Genomic DNA, 22878 nt, shown 5'->3' with positions numbered 1-22878 from the left:
ACTTCTTGCCTCAATCACTAGGACAGAAGCTCAAAATAAGTCAGGCTTACCTGAATGTTAAACAACCTATTTATCTAATTACACAACAGCAAGTCTCTATGTTCATCCCTCTTTTACATGTATGCATGTAATTTATAGAGCCACACAGTACTAAGGCAAAGGTAGAAAAAGTGCTAAAGCCTGAATGATGAGAGTAAAGTATTACATTTGGAAATTAAAGTACACCATCATATAGAGAAGATATTAAAAATTAGGCATCACTGTGAAATAATATAATAATGTACATAAAAAACAATTTTAGAACTAACCTCTGATTAAGTCAACGTCAATCAAGTCTGGCTTTATGTGGCCCATCTTTTTTGGTTTGTTTTTCAAACCCTAGATAAAACAAAACAAAAACAAAACCAGAAATAAATAAAAGCCCTTTTATTTACTTTTTCTTTTTTTGAGATGTAGTTTCGCTCGTTTCCCAGGCTGGAAAGCAATGGTGCGATCTCGGCTCACTGCAGCCTCTGCCTCCTGGGTTCAAGTGATTCTCCTGACTCAGCCCCCTAAGTAGCTGGAATTACAGGTGCCCACCATTAAGCCCGGCTAATTTTTTGTATTTTTAGTAGAGATGGGGTTTCACCATGTTGGCCAGGCTAGTCTCAAACTCCTGACCTCAGGTGATCCACTCACCTCGGCCTCCCAGAAGTGCTGGGATTATAGGTGTGAGCCTCTGTGCCCAGTCAGAAAAGCCCTTTTAAATACAAAAAATAAACTTAAATTTTTTTTTCTCTATATCTGATTCCCTTTTACTAGGGACACTTTAATCATAAAGCTCCTTAAAGGAACTTGCCATTAATACACATTTTGTTTTAGTTTTTAATCCTCTCCACTAATGCATCCATATACTTTATCACTTTTTAAAATATTCAAACAGTGCCAACAGATCAATACATGAAAAATAATAGCCCCCAAGCCATCTCTCCTCTCCTCTGAATTTCACTCCTCAAAAACAAATAACTTTCTTTTTTTTGCTCTACTATTTTTAACTGACACGTTATAATTGTGCACATTTATAGTGTAGATGTGATAATACATGTATACAATGTATAATGATCAAACTGTATCACCTTGAACATTTATCATTTCTTTGTGTTGGGTTCATTCAAAATCCAACCTGCTAGGTATCTGAAAACATATAATAAATTGTGGTTAATTATAGCCACCTCACAGTGCTACAGAACACTAAACCTTACTCCTATCTAGCTGTACTTTTTTATTTGTTAACCAACCATTGGCTATCTGTCGTTCCCTCCCTCTTACACTTCCCCACCTCTAGTAACTACTATTCTACTCTCTACTTCTATGAGATCAACTTTTTAGCTTCCATGTATGTGTGAGAACACGAAGTATTTATCGTTCTGTGCCTGGCTTATTTCACTCTGCATAATGTTCTCCATTTCCATTCATGTTGCCGTGAATGACACAACTTCATTCTTTCTTACAGCTAAATAATATTTCATTGTGTATATATACCATATTTTCTTTATCCATTCATCTGTTGATGGACACGTATGAATTCCATGTTATGATTATTGTGAATAATGTTGCAATAAACATAGGAATACAGATATCCCTTCGACATATAGATTATCTTTCCTTTGGATATATACTGAGACTGCTGGATCACATGGTAGTTCTATTTCTAGTTTTTTGAGGAACTGCAATACTGTTTTTCATAGTGGCTGTACTAATTTACATTCATACCACCAGTGTACAAGAATTCCCCTTTCTCTGCATCCTTGCCAGCATTTTTTTTTTTTGTCTTTTTGATAATAGCCATTCTAACTAGGTTGACATGGTATCTCATTGTGGTTTGATTTGCATTTCTCTAATGACTGGTGATATCGAGCATTTTTTCATATACCTGTTGGCCGTATGTATTGTCTTCTTTTGAGAGATGTCTATTCAGCTCAATCGTCCATTTTAAAATTGAAGTACTTGGATTTTTGCTATTGAGTTATTTGAGTTCCTTATATATATTAATCCTTTTTCAGATGAAAAGTTTGCAAATGTTTTCTCTCATTCTGTAGGTTGTCTCTTCAATCTTGATTGTTTCCTTTGCTATGCGGAACCTTTCTAGTTTGATACAATCCTATTTGTCTATTTTTGCTTGTTACCTGTGCTTCTGAGGTCTTCTCTATAAAATCTTTACCCAGACCAATGTTCTGAAGCATTTCCCCTATGTTTTCGTCTAGCAGTTTCAGGTCTTAAATTTAAATCATTAATCTATTTTGGCTTGGTTTTTGTATATGGTGAGAAATAGTGGCCAGGCGCGGTGGCTCACCCCTGTAATCCCAACACTTTGGGAGGGGCCAAGGTGGGAGGATACCTGAGATCAAGAGTTTAAGACCAGCCTGGCCAACATGGTGAAACTCTGTCTCTACTAAAAATACAAAAAGTGGCTGGGCATGGTGGTGGGTGCCTGTAATCCCAGCTACTCAGGAGGCTGAGGCAGGAGAATCACTTGAACTGGGAACATGGAGGTTGCAGTGAGCTGAGATCACACCACTGCACTCTAACCTGGGCGACAGAGCAAGACCCTGTCCCTTAATTTAGAAAATAATAATAAAATAATTTGTACATGCTAATTCTTAATTACATCTTAAAAATTAGATATTCAATCATTAAAATTAACACCAAAATTAAAGGTTACAATAATTTGCCATTTACCTATTATGGTCACTGAGCCAGTATTGATCTTTAGCTTTTTTTTTTTTTTTTTTTTGGGATTTTACTCAGATTTTTTAATATCATTTTTACTCTGCATTGGGGTTAGATGGGGAGCATGGAAATGAGCAATTGAAAAGGTGAATTTAACTTAAAAATAAACCACAGGCCTGGATTGGATGCCCCTTCCCTGTGCTTTTCCTATAATTTACTTGTATTCTTCACAAGACTGAGGTCTGAGAGGGCAGAGGCTGTCTTGTTCACCATTGTATCCCTAACACAGGCCTGATATAAAGTAGGCAGTCCACAAATATTTGTTAAATGGTAAAACAAATGAATGAAAGAAAGGAAACTTCTTTAGCACATTGGGCCATGTATCTAAGACTTTGCTTTCACATGGGGTCCTATCTGCGCAGTCCACACTTCCTCTCACTTGAAGTTCTGGATACTCAAGTTTTGAACACTCCCCAAGAGATTGGCTGTCTATAAGACTGAAGCACCCAATTCTCCATTTTTCTACTGTTTTTTTTTTTTTTCTCTTTTTTTTTTTTTTTATTATACTTTAAGTTCTGGGGTACATGTGCATGACGTTTATATCATGTATAACTCCCCAATGCAATCCCTCCCTCCTCCCCCCTCCCCATGATAGGCCCCAGTGTGTGATGTTCCCCTTCCCGAGTCCAAGTGATCTCATTGTTCAGTTCCCACCTATGAGTGAGAACATGCGGTGTTTGGTTTTCTCTTCTTGTGATAGTTTGCTAAGAATGATGGATTCCAGCTGCATCCATGTCCCTACAAAAGACGCAAACTCATCCTTTTTTATGGCTGCATAGTATTCCATGGTGTATATGTGCCACATTTTCTTAATCCAGTCTGTCACAGATGGACATTTGGGTTGATTCCAAGTCTTTGCTATTGTGAATAGTGCCGCAATAAACATACGTGTGCATGTGTCTTTGTAGTAGAGTAATTTATAATCCTTTGGGTATATACCCAGTAGTGGGATGGCTGGGTCATATGGTACATCTAGTTCTAGATCCTTGAGGAATCGCCATACTGTTTTCCATAATGGTTGAACTAGTTTACAATCCCACCAACAGTGTAAAAGTGTTCCTATTTCTCCACATCCTCTCCAACACCTGTTGTTTCCTGACTTCTTAATGATTGCCATTCTAACTGGTGTGAGATGGTATCTCATTGTGGTTTTGATTTGCATTTCTCTGATGGCGAGTGATGATGAGCATTTTTTCATGTGTCTGTTGGCTGTATGGATGTCTTCTTTTGAGAAATGTCTGTTCATATCCTTTGCCCACTTTTTGATGGGGTTGTTTGTTTTTTTCTTGTATATTTGTTTGAGTTCTTTGTAGATTCTGGATATTAGCCCTTTGTCAGATGAGTAGGTTGCAAAAATTTTCTCCCATTCTGTAGGTTGCCTGTTCACTCTGATGGTAGTTTCTTTTGCTGTGCAAAAGCTCTTTAGTTTAATTAGATCCCATGTGTCAATTTTTGCTTTTGCTGCCGTTGCTTTTGGTGTTTTAGACATGAAGTCCTTGCCCATGCCTATGTCCTGAATGGTACTACCTAGATTTTCTTCTAGGGTTTTTATGATCTTTAGCTTTGTTTAAACAGATGCAGTCAATTTCTCTTGTGAATCCTATATATTTCTATTCAACTCACCATAAGCTGTAGATTTTACAGAAAAATGTTCTAAAACCTCAAGTGTAATAAAATTAAAGAAGGAATCAAAATTTGAAAATGAGGCAACTGAAGGAAAAAATCCTTTGAAGAAACACATACACTAATTTTTGAAATATGCATAATTTTCATGAGAATAACAATTATCTTGTATGTTATATTCAAAATCAGAAATTAAAAATTTAAAGGTAAAAATATTACTTTATACCTTTTTGGACATTTGTTCCAGTGCTAAGCTTTCTGGACATTTGTACCAGTGCTATTCCCCATCACTTTAGAGTCAAAATAATCTTTCTACTTTCTTTGCTTTCTAGACTTTTCTCCAATAATGTTACAGAGTTAGAATTAGCATTAACTAGGCCGGGCGCGGTGGCTCAAGCCTGTAATCCCAGCACTTTGGGAGGCCGAGACGGGCGGATCACGAGGTCAGGAGATCGAGACCATCCTGGCTAATACGGTGAAACCCTGTCTCTACTTAAAAATACAAAAAACTAGCCGGGTGACGAGGCGGGCGCCTGTAGTCCCAGCTACTCGGGAGGCTGAGGCAGGAGAATGGCGTAAACCTGGGAGGCGGAGCTTGCAGTGAGCTGAGATCCGGCCACTGCACTCCAGCCTGGGTGGCAGAGCAAGACTCCGTCTCAAAAAAAAAAAAAAAAAAGAATTAGCATTAACTAGAGGTAAAATTATCCAAATCTCCCTTAGCAATAGAAACACATTTATTCATTCACTCAGTCAAAAAATATTCCAGAAGTATCTTCTATATGTCAGATACTCTGCTTGAGCTAGGTATAAAACAATAAGTCAAAACATGGCTCTATCTTCAAAGAATGTACAGTATAGAAGGGAAGACAAACGATAAGGCCAAATGTACAAGGGTTTCTCAGGAAAATGCCCTCTGAATCTCCCCATTTTTTTATTTCCTAAAGGGACAGAAATCATTAATAAATTTATGACCACTGTTCTCAAGGAAGATTAGAAAAGTCACCATATACTGCTGTATATTTTGTACTGAGGGAGAGTAAAAACCACATTCCATACTTTTGTTTTAGAATCCTTCTGCTTTATCTTCCACCGTGCATGTATGTATAAGAGGAAGTACATGCCAGGCACTATCCTAAGCACTTTCACATACAGTCATGCATCACTAAATGTCAGGGATACATTCTAAGAAATTCATCTTTAAGTGATTTCACTGTTGCCTGAACATAGCTTACTACACACCTAGGCTATATGGCAGTCTATTGCTCCAAGGCTACAAATCTGTCTAGCATATTACTATACAGAATATTTAGGCAATTTTAAACACTGTGGTATTTGTGTCTAAACCTAGAAAAGGTAGAAAAGGTATAGTAAAAATATGGTATAAAAGATAAAAAATGGGGCTGGGCGTGGTGGCTCACCCCTGTAATCCCAGCACTTTGGGAAGCCAAGGCAGGAGGATCATCTGAGGTCAGGAGTTCAAAACCACCCTGGCCAACATGGTGAAACCCCATCTCTACTAAAAATACAAAATTATCCGGATGTGGTGGTAGGCACCTGTAATCCCAGCCACTCAGAAGGCTGAGGCAGGATCGCTCGAACCCAGGAGGCTGAGGTTGCAGTGAGCCAAGATCGCACCATTGCACTCTAGCCTGGGCGACAAGAGTGAAACTCTGTCTCAAAAAAGAAAAATAAAAAATAAAAAATGGTACACCTGTATAGGGCACTTATGAATAGTGCTCTCAGGACTGGGAGTTGCTCTGAGTGAGTGAGTGAGTGAGTGAGTGAGTGGTCAATGAAAGTAAAAGCTTAGGACACTGCTGTAGTACACTATTGTAGACTTCATAAACACTGTAAACATAGGATACACATTTTTTAAAATTATCCTTTCTACAACATTAACTTTTTTTTTCTCTGAGACAGAGTCTTGCCCTGTTGCCCATGATATAGTGCAATGGCACGATCACAGCTCACTACAATCTCATTCTCCCGGGCTCAAGCAATCCTCCCACCTCAGCCTCCCAAGTTGTTTTTTTTTTTTTTTTTTGTAGAGAAGGGGTCTTGCTTTGTCACCCACGCTGGTCTCAAACTCCTGGTCTCAAGTGATCCTCCTACCGTGGCCTCCCAAAGTGCTAGAATTATAGGCATGAGCCACCTCACCCAGTCTGTTCTATAATAACTTAACCTTAGATTACTGTAATGCTTTTACTTTACAAGCTTTATAGTTTTTTTTAAACTTTTTGACTCTTTTGTAATAACAATTAGTTTAAAAAGACACATTTTCTTTTTATCTTTATAAGCTTTTTTCTTTCTTCTTTTTTTTACTTTTTAATTAAAAACTAAGATACCAACACACACAGCCAAGGCCTACATAGGGTCAGGATCATCAATATCACTGTCTCCCACCTCCACATCTTGTCCTACTGTAAGGTCTTCAGGGGCAATAACACACAGGGAGCTGTCATCTCCTATGATCATAATGCCTTCTTCTGGAATACCTCCTGAAGGACCTGCCTGAGACTGTTTTACAGGTAACTGATTTTTTTTAAATAAATAGAAGGAGTCCACTCTAAAATAACAATGAAAAGTATAGTACAGTAAATATATAAACCAGTAATATAGTCATTTATTATCAAGTGTTAGGTACTGTACGTAACTGTATGCTATACTTTTTATGACTGACAGTGCATTTGGTTTGTTTACTCCAGCATCACTCTAAACACATGAGTAATGTGTCATGCTATGACTTTATGATGGCTACAAAATCACTAGGCAATAGGAATTTTTCAGCTCCATTATAATCTTATGGGACCATATGAGGAGCATCGATGACTGAAACATCATTATGTGGCACATGACTGTACTCAACTTGACTCATTTAGTCCTCACAAATGTCCTATGATATTGGTACCTTTATTATCCTCACTTTACAGATGAGGCAACCAAGGCAGAGATTCCAATCCTGTCATTCTCATTCCAAAGTCTGTGCTCTAACCACTATACTATCCTGCCTTTTGCTATATGACACAAAATGCATCCCTAATCAATGTAGAGAGAGGTTTTGTTAAATCAAACAAGACTGCTTAACTTTGAGAGGTTCAATGGGCATTAGGAGTGGATTTTCTTATTGGCCACAACCTCTACCTCAGCAGTCCAGGAAAAGGTTGTAGGAGAGAATCAGGATAATCACTAGTTGCCAGAGTAGTGGTAGGGGAATTCTCTGCACATCCCCAGCTGTAGGCTGTATGCAGCCCTCTCTATTGTTTGCCCCCAACATAACTGTGCAACATCATCACAAGCTCAGAACCACTTGACAAATGAAGTGCCCACTTTTTGGAAGAGGAACAAAAACACTGGAGGTATTGATGCAATATAATTAGACTTTGTATTAAACAAGGAATAAAAAACAAGTGAAACCCTATGACAAATCTCTATTTCCTAGTGTGCTGAAATTTTCTATTTTATTACCATCAAAAGAATTGAACTATTTATACAGTCTGGTGCAGAGAGGGAAGTTACCCCTGATTTGGGGCATATGATAAACAACAAAACAACAATTACAAGGCAAGTGTAGCACTATAGGAACATCCATAAAGGACACCTTATTCACATTTAAGAAGTCCAAGAAAGATTTCCACCAAGAAAAATAGTATCTAACCTGATACCTGAAGGATGTATAAGAACTTGTAAAGTTGCACATGGGATATAGCAAAATGAGGAATCAAGAAACATGCCTGTAATCCCAGCACTTTGGGAGGCTGAGGCAGGCAGATTCCCTGAGCTCAGGGAGACCAGCCTGGGCAACATGGTGAAACCCCGTGTCTACTAAAATGCCAAAAATGAGCCGGGAGTGGTGGCATGAGCCTGTAGTCCCAGTTACTCGGGAGGCTGAGGTAAGAGAATTCCTTGAACCAGGGAGGCAGAGGCTGCAGTGAGACGAGATCATGCCACTGCACTCCAGCCTGGGTGACAGAGCAAGACTCTGTCTCCAAAGAAGGGAAAGGAAGGGAAGGAAAGGGGATAGGAGGGGAGGGGAGGGGAGGAAAGAGGAGGGGAGGGGAGGGCAAGAAAGAAAGAAAAGCATATGAGAGGACCCAGGAATAAGAGATAGCATGATAAAAACTAAAGTAAGTTTGAGAAGACCTAAAGCACACAGTGGAAGTGAAAAGAGGTCAAGACATGGGTAAGAGGTAAACTTGTGAGATGAGAAGAAGTCATAATGTGAAAACTATAATCATGCTAGAAGTATGATTTTATTGTAAGGGTACTAGGAAGTCAGGAAACAGTTTTAAATATGAGAAAAATAATCAAATTTGTATTAAAACAGAAACCAAAAAAACAACAATCTGGCTTCATTATAAAGAACAGATGGAAGGTAAGGAGAGATAGGAAGCAAAAGAAAGCAGTTAGAAAGTTAAAAAACCTACTCCAGTAATCTAATCAGGAGTGGACAAAATTTTTCTATAAAGGGCCAGATGGCATTTCAGGCTTTATGGACCATACCAGGGGTCCCCAACACCCAGGGCATGGAATAGTGGTCTGTGGCCTGTTAGGAACTGGGTTGCACAGCAGGAGGTGAGTGGCAGGTGAGAGAACAAGGGAAGCTTCATCTGTATTTATAGACACTCCCTACTGCTCAAATTACCACCTGAGCCCTACCTCCTGTCAGATCAGAGGTGGCATTAGATTCTCACAAGAGTGCAAATCCCATTGTGAACTGCACATTCAAGGGATCTAGGTTGCGTGCTCCTTATGATAATCTAATGCCTGATGATCTGTCACTGTCTCCCATCATCCTCAGATGGGACTGTCTAGTTGCAGAAAAACAAGCTCAGGGCTACCACTGATTCTACATTATGGTGAGCTGTGTAATTATTTCATTATATATTACAAGGTAATAATAGAAATAAAGTGCACAATAAATGTAATGTGCTTAAAGCATTGCAAAACCATCCCCCCAGTCCACAGAAAAACTATCTTCCATGAAACTGGTCTCTGGTGCCAAAAAGATTGGGGACTGCTGGACTATACCATCTCTGTCACAACCACTCAACTTAGCCACTGTAGCCCTACAGCAGACACAGACATTGAATATAAATATGTAAAGCACTAAACCTGGCTGGGTACCAGCTAGATTTGCATATAAGCAATAGTTTGCCAACCAGATGAGTAGACAATAGGTCAGACCAGGTAATTAGAAGTGTGAACTGGGAAGAGTACTCATATTCAAAAGATATTTAGCAGGTATAATCCAGAAGTATTGGTAACTGAAAATGTGAGATTAGTGTCAAGGTGAAGAACTCTAAACCCTGACTTTAGTATTTTAGCAATTCACTGAATAGGAAAGGTAAGAAAACAAAAAAGTATTGGGTCACGGGAGGAAGGTCACATTCAGCTCACACTCCACTGGCCAAGCAAATCCCATGACTAAGGTGGAAGTCTGTGGGGCCAGGAAGAATTCTCCTCTTATAGGAAGGCACTGCAAGTCACATGACAGTAAGTGCAGCCATATAATCTTCTTACAGGAAAGAATAATTACAGGTAGTGAATAATTAGGAAAATTACTATAATATACAGTTAAGTCCATTTGACTCTAAAGTTCTTGCCTAAATGCTGATGAGATTTGTTGGTTTTGGCACCGGTGTAAATAAAGCATATTGGTAGAGCCAATATACCTAAATACTCATATACCTCTAAATATACCTATCTCATATGGAAATATATGTATAGCCTATTACTCAGGTAACATCATTTAATATATTATTTGGTTTTGGAGGAAAAATGTTTTAAAATTAAATCTTTATTTGTACTAAAATAATACTCATATTACAAGGCTAATAAAAAATAACATTCCAGTCTCACCCTTCCTTACCCTTGATTCATACATCGTAGCTATTTCTTTTTTATTTGTAAAAAAAAAAAAAGTTTACAGTGCTTTAATCAATTTCAGATGTTATCCATTCATTTCTTACTGTTGAAGATGAGGAAATAACTTTCCATTTAGCCTTACTATGCCTCAATTCCTTCACCTATAAAAAAGGGAAGATAATAGCACATACCTCATAAGATTATCATGAGGATCAATTGTGTGTGTTGCTTAAAATAATGCAAGACACATACTACACACTATTAATGATCATAACATCACCAAACAATGCTGATGACTCAAAAGATCCTTTTATTTTCCTTTTTCTTTTGAGACAGAGTCTCGCTTGTCGCCCAGGTTGAAGTGCAGTGTTGCATTCACGGCTCTCTGCACCTTTGAAATCCCAGGCTCAAAGGATCCTTTCACCTCAGCCTTCTGAGTAGCTGCGACTACAGGCACACATCACTACACCCAGATGATTTTTTAATTTTATTGCAGAGATGGGATCTCACTTTGTTGCCCAGGCTGGTCTCAAACTCCTGGGTTCAAGGGATCCTCTTGGCTTAGCCTCCCAAAGTGCTAGGATTACAGGCGTGAGCCACCATGCCCAACCAAAAGATCTTTTTAATCTGGAAATACATATATAGTACTGCATTTCTGGGGCAATTTTTTTTAAATTATTTATTAACTTCTTCCTCTCCATGTATTTCCTTTTTCTGGAACATCTATTAGTTGGATATTACATTTCCTGCATGAACAGCACTCATTTTGTTATTTTCTTTTTTGTCATTCTTTTTCATACTACTTTTCTGGGAAATGGTCTCAAATTTATCTAACCTTTCCCCTGAATTTATTTTAATTTCTATTTATGTATGTGTTTATTTTTGAGACAGGGTCCCGCTATGTAGCCCAGACTGGAGTGCAGTGGTGCAATCACGGCTCACTGCAACTTTGACTTCTCAGGCTCAGATGATCTCCCACCTCGACCTCCTAAGTAGCTGGGACTACAGGCGCGCAACACCAAGTCCAGCTAATTGTTTTGTATTTTTTGTAGAGACAGGGTTTCACCATGTTGCCCAGACTAACCTTGAACTCCTGGGCTCAAGCGATCCACTTCGGCCTCCCAAAGTGCTGGGATTACAGGCGTGAGCCACTGCACTCAGACACCACTGAATTTATTATGATTATTTTTATTTTCAAGTCTTCTTACTTTCTCATCTATAGTCTATATTTTAAGCATTCTTTTTTAATTTTTAAATTGACAGATAATATTCCATGTATTCAGTGTGTACAACATATTCTGAAGTAGATATACACTGTAGAATGACTAAATCCAGCAAATTAACATATCCATTACCTCACATGGTTATTATTTGTGTGGTAAGAACACTTAATATCCACTTTCTTAGCAGTTTTCAAGAATACAACATACTGTTACTAACTATAGTTACCAATGTTATACAATAGATCTCCTGAAGATATCTGTCTTTTTATAGTATCCAGTTTTTTAAAGGTAGTAACTGTATCTTTAAAAACACTGTTCTTATGATTCCTGCATTGCTTCTTTTCTCTTTTCTTCTTTTTCTTTAGGTCTTAAATATTTGATGATTTTTAATTATCCATTTATAGTTAAGAGGCACTAACACACTGAATGCAAGCTCAGTGTGCAATGGGTGAAGCATTTTGAATAGTGGGCCTCACTACAGAGGCGTGGCCAGTCATTCACTTTTCAGTATCCTTAGGTTCTCTTTGGTTATTCAGTTCTGACAAAAAGAAATTCCAGTCTTCTGTTTGCAGATTATAAATCTGACCACCAGACTTTCACTTAATCCCCATTATTAGTGCAGCATCTCACCAGACTCTGATTTGTTTTGGGTCTTCCAGAATCCAGAACTTCTCTGGCTCAGCCTCTCCAGAGAGCAAGCTTCAATCCCGTCTTCTGTCAGAGGAAGATAAGGGTAACTATGTGGCTACATGGAATAAGGAAGATCTGGGGGTAGGTCTATTATCCCTTATACATATGCCCAAATAATCCTATCCTTAGTTCTTCCTCACTCCTACAGATACACCTGATACATCTAATTCCTGAGTCTGGCAGAAGTAATCACATGGGTTTTACTTGTTTCCTACTGGCTTTCCCTATTGCAGAGACTTAGATTTTTACTTCCTTCATTTTCCAGCCTTCAAAATTGCATTGACAGCTCTCGTTTACTGTAGTCTCTTCTTCCATTCTTTTAGTCCTTGCAGGCTGCCATGTTTTTTTCTTATTTATTGTACTTTTAAAGAGGTTTCAGGAGAGATTAGAGCATGTATTTGAACCATCATTTTTTGGTTTTTTTTTTTTTTTTCAGGACAGGGTCTTGCTCTGTCACCCAGTCTAGAGTGCAGTGGCACAATCATAGCATACCACAGCCTCAAACTCTAGGCTCAGGCGATCCCTGCCACCCAGCTTCCCCAGTATCTGGGACTACAGGCACATGTCACCACATCCAGCTAATTTTTTTATATTTTTGTAGAGCTATGTTGCCCAGGCTGGTCCCAAACCCTTGGCCTCAAGCAAAAACCTCAGCTTCCCAGAGTGCTTCCCAGAGTGCTAGGCCTGAGCCACCACGCCTGGCCTCAAACTGTCATCTTTAATAAGGAGTGTCAGTGCCATCTATCATATGGCCACCATCGTGCTTAAGTAAAACATTACAAATACAGCTGAAGGAGTCTCTGTGTTTCTGATTAGCCTTTTTTATTCTCTAAATACAAAATCATGCTATCTTCAAACAGTGATTTTTGTTCACTCTAATATTAATTTTTAAAAAGAAAACATACAAAAAAGATAATATTAATTAATGTTAATTTGAATGTTTTGCTCATCTCAGCACATGTATCTCAAACAGCATGCTAAAGACTAGTAAAAGGAGCCAGGCGTAGTGGTTCATGCCTGTAATCCCAGCACTTTAGGAGGCCAAGGTGGGCGGATCACAAAGTCAAGAGATCAAGCCATCCTAGCCAACATGGTGAAACCCCACCTCTACCAAAAACACAAAAATTAGCTGGGCGTGGTGGTGCGTGCCTGTAATCCCAGCCACTCGGGAGCCTGAGGCAGGAGAATTGCTTGAACCCAGGAGGCGGAGGTTGCTGTGAGCCGAGATTGCGCTACTGCGCTCCAGCCTTGGTGACAGAGCAAGACTCTGTCTCAAAAAAAAAAAAAAAAAAAAAAGAAAGAGTAGTAAAAGGGGAGATTCTTATTTTAGGCTTAAAATAAGAACTTGGAGGACTAAGTTATACTCCATCACTGAAAATAATGTTAGACATTAGATTTAATATACACTCTCATTAAAAAATTTTAGGGCTGGGTGTGGTGGCTTACATCTGTAATCCCAGCACTTTGGGAGGCCAGGGAGGCAGAACTGCTTAAGCCCAGGAGTTGAAGACCAGCCTAGGCAACGTGGTGAGACCCTGTCTCTACAAAATATAAAATATTTTTTTAAATTTAGAAAACAATTTTAATTGTGAATATGTATACATTTACATTTTTGGTATACTACATTATTATTTTTCCTACTTTTTTCTATTGGTATAATTTTTAAAGTAGCTTTATTGAGGTATAATTTACATACTATTAAACTGACTCATTTTTACAGATTTAGTAAACAATTTAGATTTTTAGTACATTTGTAGAGTTGTTCAATCATCATCACACTCAAGTTTTAGAACATTTCCATTACCCCAAAAACTTCCTTTCTGCCGGTTTGCAGGAAAGCCCTGTTCCCCTCAATCTATAGGCAATCTTTGATCTGTTTTCTATTTCTACAGATTTCTAGAAATTTCATATAAACAATCATACAATATGTTGTGCTTAGCATAACATTTCTTATATTCATCCATGATGCAGTATGTATTAACAGTTTTTATTGCTGAATTGTATTTCATTGTATGACTGTAACACATTTGCTTATACCAGTTGATGGACACATGGATTTTTCCTACTTCTGGCTAATAAGAACACTGCTGCTACTGCTGCTATGAATATTTGCAAGTATTTATGTTTTCACTTCTCTTGGATAGAAAATGTTAAATATAGTAGATACCCTAAATATAGGTAAATACCCTAGAAGTGGAAATGCTGGGTCATGTGAGAAGTATATACTTAACATTTTAAGAAACCACCAAACTGTTTTCCATTTTCCATGCCCACCAGCAGTGTAGAAGACTTGTAGTTCCTCCATCACCTTGCCAACACTTGGTATCGTCAGTCTTTTTAGTTTTGTTCTAACAGATATATTAGAAATGTAGTAATGTAAATCTTCCAACACTATTCTTTTTAAATTTGTTTTGAATATTCTACATCCTTCGTATTACATACATATATTTGAGAAATAGCTCATCAATCTCTACCAAAAACAAAAGTCTGCTGGAATTTTGAGTGGATTACATTGAATATATAGATACATTTGGAGAAAACTAACATTTTAACAACACTGAATCTTCCAGATCATGAAAATGAAAAGTTATTCCATTTATTTAGGCCTTTAATTTCTCTTAGCAATGTTTTATAGCTTTCCATGTATGGGTCTTACACTTTCTATGTCAAACATTCCTAAGAATTTTATTATTTGTTGCTATTATGAATAAATTTGTTTTCTTAATTTTATTTTTGAATTACTCGTTGTTGGTATATAGAAATACAACTGATTTTTGTATACTGATCTTGTATTTGAAGACCTTGCCACATTCGTTACTGTAATTTTTTATATGAATTATTAGGATTTTCTAAACATGGGATTATGTTGTCATGAATAAAGGCAGTTTTCATATTCCTTTCCATCTCAGTGCCTTTCATCTCTTTTCCTTTGCTTATTACATTGGTTAGGACTTCCAGGACAATGTTAAATAAAAATGGTAAGAGCAGATATCCTTGCTTTTTTCCTGATTTTAGGGGAAAACACTCAGTCTTTAACCATTAAGTGTGAAGTTTGTAGCAGGCTTTTCCTAGACAATCTTTAATAAGTTGAAGACGTTCCCTTCTATTCCTAGTTTATCATTAATGGGCATTGAATTTTTTTTTTTTTTCTTTTTTTTTGAGATGGAATCTCGCTCTGTCACCCAGGCTGGAGTGCAGTGGCGCCATCTCGGCTCACTGCAAGCTCCGCCTCCCGGGTTCAGGCCATTCTCCTGCCTCAGCCTCCCGAATAGCTGGGACTACAGGCACCCACCACCATACCTGGCTAATTTTTTGTATTTTTAGTAGAGACGGGGTTTCACCATGTTAGCCAGGATGGTCTCGATCTCCTGACCTCGTGATCCACCCGCCTCAGCTTCCCAAAGTGTTGGGATTACAGGCGTGAGCCATTGCACCTGGCCGGCATTGAATTTTGTTAAATGCTCTTTCTGTATTTACTGAGAAGATCATAGGTGATTGTCCTTTATCCTATTAATATGGTATATTACATTACTTTGTTTTCAAATTAATGCATTCCTGGGATAACTCCCACTTGGTCACAGTAGATAAGCCATTTTATGTGTTCTTGGTTTTGTTAATATCTTATTAAAGATTTTCACACATACATTCATAATGAATGTTCTTATGATGCCTTTGTCTGGCTTAGGTTTCAGGGTAATACTAGTCTCATAGAATAAGCTGAGAAGTATATTTCCTTCTCTATTTTCTGAAAAAGTTTGTGTAGAATGAGTATATTTGTTATTGACATAATTAACTGCTACTCATGCTTCAGATCTCATTTTAAGAATCAATTCCTTAGCAAAAGCTTATCTGAGACCTTCTTAAATAGGTTCTTTTTTTTTTTTTTCCTGAGATGGAGTCTCGCTCTTGTTGCCCAGGCTGGAGTGCAATGCATGATCTCAGCTCACTGCAAACTCTGCCTCCCATGCTCAAGTGACTCTCCTGCCTCAGCCCCCTGAGTAGGTGGGACTACAGGCACCATGCCACCACGCCCAGCTAATGTTTGTATTTTTAGCAGATAAGAGGTTTCACCATATTGCCCAGGCTAGTCTTGAACTCCTGAGCTCATGCAATCTGCCTGCCTCGGCCTCCCTGCTAGGATTACAGGCATGAGCCACCATGCCCAGTCTTTTTTTTTTTTTTAGAGGCAGGGTCTCTGTCATCTTGACCTCCAGGCTTAAGCAATCCTCTCACCTCAGACTCCTGAGTAGCTGGGACCACAAGCAGATGCCATCATCGTCAGTTAATTTTTATTTTCTGTAGAGAGAGAGTCTCCCTGTTTTGCCCAGGCTAGTGTCAAACTCCTGTCCTCAAACGATCCTCCTACTTTGGCCTCCCAAACTGCTAGGATTACAGGTATGAGCCACCATGCCCAGCAACTAGGCTCATTTATTTCCCTTATTATAAGTGTAGTAGCTTATAAATAGCCCTCTTCTCAGTATTTGCCTCAAAGTAATTTGCACTTATTAGAAGGATTCTTATTATTCTCACCCACTTTGTCATAAATTCCATGAAAATAAAAATGGTTGGGCAGAGTGTCTCACACCTATAATCCCAGCACTTTGGGAGGCCAAGGTAGAAGCGTTGCTTGAGCTCAGGAATTCGAGACCAGCCTGGACAACATGACAAGACCTTGTCTCTACCAAAAATTTAAAAATTATCCAAGCCTGTTGGTGCATGCCTGTGGTCCCAGTTACTCAGGAGGCTAAGGTGGGAGAATCACTTGAGCCCAGGAGGTTGAGGCTGCAGTGGAGCGTGTGCATGCCACTGCACTCCAACCTGGGCAACAGGGCCAGACCCTGTCTCAGAAAATAAAAAAAATGATTGAATGTTTGTACTCACCATTATGTAGGCATAGCTAGTGTCTGACACATGGTAGGTAAGCAGTCAACAAATATTTGTTAAATAAATATGTAATGGATGCTTTCGTTTTATTTTTGGTATTTCTTTCCCTGTTTTACTTTGGTTGATTACTATTTTCTTTCTCTAGATTATTCAATATTAATATTATTCATTGTAAATCTTCCTTCCTAGTCAAACTAGACATTTTTTGTTAATATAGACATTAAGAATAATAAGTACAACTCTGGAAATATTCCATAATTTCATAATTTTATTATAATGTCTGTATTTTTATTTCTGTCTTTCAAAAACACACATATGATGTAACTCCTCTACTCAAAAACCATTAAAACCTTTCAATTTTCTACAGAATAGTATCTAAAGTTCTTAGTAAAGCAGTCAAGTAATCTCCAAATAGATTTATAGCCTATCACTCCATCTAAGTACCTTATTCTCCAATCACATTGGGCTACTTACTTGCTGTTACTTTAAACAAGTCTTATACTTCTGTTTGTTAGTACTTTTCCTCTTGTGCTCAGCACCCAACAAAATGCCTTAAACATTGTAGTTCAATAAACACTTATGGAAAAGTTCATAATATTTTTCATGATCCAAGTTAAGATTTTTAAAATTTATGTCTTTTATAATTCTGAATTATACTTTTACATATATAATTTTTAATTATATAACAGTACTGTGATATGATGTCAATATTTTTATTTTAATTTTTTTTGCTTTTTTATTTGTTCTTTTTTGTTTGTTTTCAAAAAATTGTATTTGTGTCAATGTATTTTTAAATTTAGCATTAATTTTTTTGTATGCTATCCTTCAGTCATTTTTTAAGACTTAAGCATATTAAAAAGATATCTTGGCTTTTCTCCCATCACTATCAGATGGTGAAACCCATGAAGGCATCACATCTATCTTTTTCACTGTATTCTCAGCACCTAGTATAAGTGTGGCACATTAGTTGAGTAATTTTTTTTCCAGCTTTCTACTATCACACTGAAAGCTCAGTAAATGTTTATAGTTATTTTACATTTCATTCTTTCCACTGCTGCTAAATTCAGAAGCATATATTAAGGCATGATTAGGTAGTTTACCCTATGAGAAAACAATGAGTAAAAATATGCATGATGGATAGGGTCCAATTAACTATAGCAACAGACAGAGTTCTCAGTATGAATCAAGATGTTCTCAGAGTAGGAAACAAACACACTTCCTACCCTTAAGGCCTATGAACACACACAGGTTAACAAATAACTTTCATATGGTGCACTAAAAGGAAGGTATGTTTTAAATGGCATGGAAATAAGAGTAAAGGAAATCAGGCTGGGCGCAGTGGCTCACGCCTGTAATCCCAGCACTTTGGGAGGCCGAGGCAGGTGGATCACGAGGTCAGGAGATGGAGACTATCCTGGCCTACACAGTGAAACCCCATCTCTACTAAAAACAAAAAACAAAAAATTAGCCCGGCATGGTGGCGGGTGCCTATAGTCGCAGCTACTCAGGAGGCTAAGACAGGAGTATGGCATGAACTGGGGAGGTGGAGCTGGCAGTGAGCCGAGATCACACCACTGCACTCTAGCCAGGGTGACAGAGCGAGACTCTGTCTCAAAAAAAAAAAAGAAAAAAGAAGAGTGAAGGAAATCTTTAATTGGCTAGAAGAAGGTTAGATCACAAGGCTAGAGATCACAAAACAAGATCAAACTCCACTTCTATGCTGTTTCCATTATACCATACTTACTATCAATGAAGCTTAACAGCTCACAAAAAAATAACGGGACAGGACTTAGACAATTACAAAATAAAATCTGGGGACTTATTCATCCTAACCCCATCTCCCATTAATATAAATAATCAAGGACTATACCAAATTGTGAAAAGTTAGTCGGTAACTTGTCATTCAAGTAGCTTTCTACTTGATTGGTCTATTTAACACAACAGATAATATTAAGTTGTATTCACCCAGTTTTTTTTTTAAGTATTAATGAAGGGTCTGCAGCAAGACTTTTTAAAAGATAATCCAAAAACAAGAATCAGCTGGCATTGATCAGTACTTTCCAAGGAAGTGAGGCCCTGAATCCGTAAGATTTAAGTATTAAAGTTGCAGACAGTTACATTCTTTTGAGAACCAAGGATAATTCTTTAGGCTTTTCCACATCTCAAGACTATCCAATTACATTTGGTTACCAAGCAACCATTCCATGACGAATTTGTACCAGCATCCCCAAATGGCTTAACCCCACAACTCTGACTTTGGAATATTAGAAGATGATTTAACCCTCTCCTCCCCTATTATAAGTTAATAAACTGGCATTCTCAATTATATATCAGTTTTTGGTCACTTGGTTAGTATAAAATAAGAATCCTCTCAGTTCTAAGAGCTGTGTAGAAAAAAGTTTAAGAACCTGAAAAACTTAAAACCATAGTCTAGGCCGGGCACGGTGGCTCATGCCTGTAATCCCAGCACTTTGGGAGGCGGAGGCGGGCAGATCACAAGGTCAGGAGATCAAGACCATCTTGGCTAACACGGTGAAACCCCATCTCTACTAAAAATACAAAAAAAAAAAAAACTTAGCCAGGTGTGGTGGTGGGCGCCTGTAGTCCCAGCGACTCAGGAGGTTGAGGCAGGAGAATGGCATGAACTCGGGAGGCGGAGCTTGCAGTGAGCCAAGATCATGCCACTGCACTCCAGCCTGGGCAACAGAGTGAGATTCCATCTCAAAAACATAACAAAACAAACAAACAAAAACCCATACTCTAAGCTAGTGATTGAATAAAATGGGGGACCATACACTGAATTCAGGCCACAAATGGATTGTATTTGGCTTGCAGAGAAGGAGGAGGAAGAAAAGGAAGAGTCTCTTAAAAATCTGACATAAAATGCACAATATATTTCATATAAAAATGTGTATTTCCAGCTTCTCTTGAAAAATCTGAAATTCTGGCAATATTTGGACCTGCACTGCCATGTAGTAAAAACTGGCCAGAGCTAAGTAACCCAGCCCTATTTACATGGTACATTTGCTCTCTAATTCATCACAGACCAACTCACCCCTTTCTGTTTTCCTGATAGTGAGGCCAAAAATCAAGTGTCACTTCTCAGTATGCTTGCATTGTTTTTCTTATAACCTTCAAAGATTAAAGAATGCCATACTGGTAGTTAAGTGAGAGTTTACCAGGTAAGTACAATTCCACTCTTCATATTAACGCAGTGAAACATAGGCAGAATCAAAGAAACCAATTTACCTTAATCTGAGTCTGTTCGATTGACTTTTCCCATATCTGCTGATCGTAGGCTCCAATCTGAAAGAGGGAGTAGTGTATTTAAACGATGCAAAGGAAATCCTTACCTAAGTCAAGCCTCACAAAAGTCATGAGCCTATTAAGTATCAATATGCTACGTGGAAAATGTTTGTGCTACTCAGGAGTTAGAATAAATTAATACTTCCAAGGACTGTTTCTTTCAAATATCTAAAATAGCTGGACCTAAAAGTAAGTTCAAAAGCAATGCCCAAAATATTTCAAATTAAATATTACCTTAAAAGATATTTCCACTTCTCGGACGGGCATGGTGGCTAACGCCTGTAATTCTAGCACTTTGGGAGGTGGAGGTGGGTGGATCACCTGAGGTCAGCAGTTCGAGACCAGCCTGAACAACACGGTGAAACCCCGTCTCTACTAAAAGTACAAAAAATTAGCCAGGCGTGGTGGTGGGCGCCTGTGATCCCAGCTACCCTGGAGGCTGAGGCAGGAGAACAGCTTGAGCCCGGGAGGCGGATGTTGCAGTGAGCCGAGGTCGCGCCATTGCCCTCCAGCCTGGGCAACAAGAGCGAAACTCCGTCTCAAAAAAAAAAAAAAAAAAAAATCCACTTTTCAAGGAAAACAGCAATAGAAAAACTAGAGAGGAATAAAAGATAAGGAACAGCTCGATAAGACTGTTAATAGTATCAATCTGAGCTGTGCAGATGAAGGTTTCATGTCTTTTTTGTTTTTAAGCAGTTTGATTAGAAGCAAACTTTCAAAGCATTGCCGTGGCATTGTGTACGCAGCCTGGAGAAGGGAGGTGGCCTATAAACCTTATTCCAGGACCTGGAACCGGGTTTAAAAAACATAATGACCTTGTACATCTTTTTTTTTTTTTCCCATTTATGTTGAAGTATACATGAACACCTGGCACTACCAAACTCAGGGGAAAGTAACATATTATTTGTGAAAGCTTTTTGCAGGAAGAATGCGTTACAAATAAAAAATATATATTGGTATTACCTTCTTTTGGTACCACGATATAGCATCTCTCTCATTTGAGGCCATCTGTGTCTCCAGCCAGAGAATGAGATTTCCCTGAAAATGAAAGAAAACCAGTAGGTGAGTCCAGCTGCTGAAGGTTACTCTCCCAATTTGGGTAGGACTCGAAAACCGCTTCTCTCAGCCTCTCCATGAGCTGCTCTTTCTCCAGCTGTTTGCCAGGGAAAACACAACAAACAAACACACAAAAACTGGCGCAGTGGCGACCGGAGAAGCCTCTGCAATATTTCGGGCGAGCGTGTTCGTGGGTGCGGGGGAGGGGCAGGGGCGGCCGCTGGAGTCGCCCGGCACCCGCCTCCTTCGCTCCCTGGCGTCCAGCTCTCACCTAGTGCCCGTTGCCCCGCGGGCCGGCGCCTGGGACTTTCGTCCTCAGTGCCCGGGGTCCCACCGTAAGGCCGGGGGCGAGGCGGCGGGCAGGGCAGGCCGCATCTTCCCACCTAGGCGGAGACGCCGGCGAGGCCGTTACCATGGAGACCGCGGAGGCCGCCCCAGCCTCGGAGGCAGCCGGCCGCCCAGCGCCCTGAGGGCGGCAAATCGATCGCCGGTCCGAGCCCGCCTAGAGGGTCACGGACTGACCAGAAAATAAGCAGAGAATGGACTGGAAAATGAGGGGGATTAAAAGTAAAGGAGGTCTTCGCTAGGTCGCCAGTCGCCACGGCGACAGCAAAAGGCTTTGTGCCCAGCTGGAAAAGACAGGTGCAAAGGCCCGGGACCCCGAGAGCCCGGGAGCCCGGGAGTTCCAGAGCGGCCGCGGCGGCGGCGACGGCGGCCGCGGCGCTAGTCTTTTCCGGTCCGGGCCGGGCGGCAGTGACTCAGCCGTCTCAGAGCTGGGCTAGAGCCGTTCAGCCGACCACCGGGCAGCAGCCTTCGGCTTCCGCTTTCCGGCTTTTGCCGCCGAGGTGGCTCCGCCCCTGGCCCGGGCCTTCCCGCCCCGCCTAGGTCCAGGCTCCGGGTCCAAGGGCCTGGGGAGCCGCGCGGCGATCGATGGCCAAGAGCAGCTCCTTCAGATCACCCTTCAGCCCTCCGCTTAAAAGTCACTTCCTCACAAACGACTCTCCCATCCAGCGGTCTAAAAGAGGTCGGTCCTGATACTCTAGTAGCTCCCGGCTCATGTCTTTGTGGCACTCATCTTCGTGTTTCATGGCTTAATCTCTGTTCCCCAGTGGGCTGTGGGCTCCATGAGGTCAGAGACTGGGGCCTGGCACAAGCATGACACTTAGGTTCCCAATGTTTGTTGAGTGAACGAATGAATGTTTATGTTAATTTACGCTGCCCTGGGAGGAAGGGCCAGGCTGCGGCTTAGTGACTCCCTTCCTCTCCCGCCCCCCAGCAGCTCTGGGTCTGGAGCTTTCTGGTGCTCAAAGGTAGGGGAAAAAGAGGGACAAGGATTGGGCAGTCACAGCTTTTTCCAAAATAGGGTAAAGTTAGGTGGCGGCAGGAACACGTTAATTAGGGCCGATAGAGGTCAGGAGAAAGGAAAGAAAGGTTGAGCCCTAAAGTGAATATTTAAGGATAC

At 39.7% G+C, this 22878-nt stretch overlaps 1 protein-coding gene across 9 annotated transcripts in view; it reads right to left on the bottom strand.

Annotated features, from left to right (window-relative positions):
• The window catches only part of PHTF1 (putative homeodomain transcription factor 1), a 61945-nt gene extending 39067 nt beyond the window's left edge, over positions 1 to 22878 (bottom strand). For 2 of the 9 annotated variants that reach the window (XR_004434108.1, XM_033198441.1), the window contains exons 1-4: positions 21688 to 22238; positions 21324 to 21513; positions 20304 to 20360; positions 309 to 378 (exon numbers count right to left, since the gene is read on the bottom strand). Coding sequence is in view for 6 of the 9 variants with exons in the window: in XM_033198441.1 (XP_033054332.1) it covers positions 309 to 378; positions 20304 to 20360; positions 21324 to 21368 (172 nt within the window). In the remaining 3 variants the exon portion in view is untranslated. Of the gene's footprint in view, positions 1 to 308; positions 379 to 1115; positions 1174 to 12110; positions 12195 to 20303; positions 20361 to 21323; positions 22285 to 22400 lie in introns of those variants that run through there. The other 7 variants (XR_004434109.1, XM_033198442.1, XR_004434110.1 and 4 more) reach the window with 6 other exon arrangements.

Source organism: Trachypithecus francoisi, unplaced genomic scaffold, assembly GCF_009764315.1.
Source record: "Trachypithecus francoisi isolate TF-2019V2 unplaced genomic scaffold, Tfra_2.0 Lachesis_group5, whole genome shotgun sequence".
Taxonomy (NCBI): domain Eukaryota; kingdom Metazoa; phylum Chordata; class Mammalia; order Primates; family Cercopithecidae; genus Trachypithecus; species Trachypithecus francoisi.
This window is presented reverse-complemented; position numbering and strand designations above follow the sequence as displayed.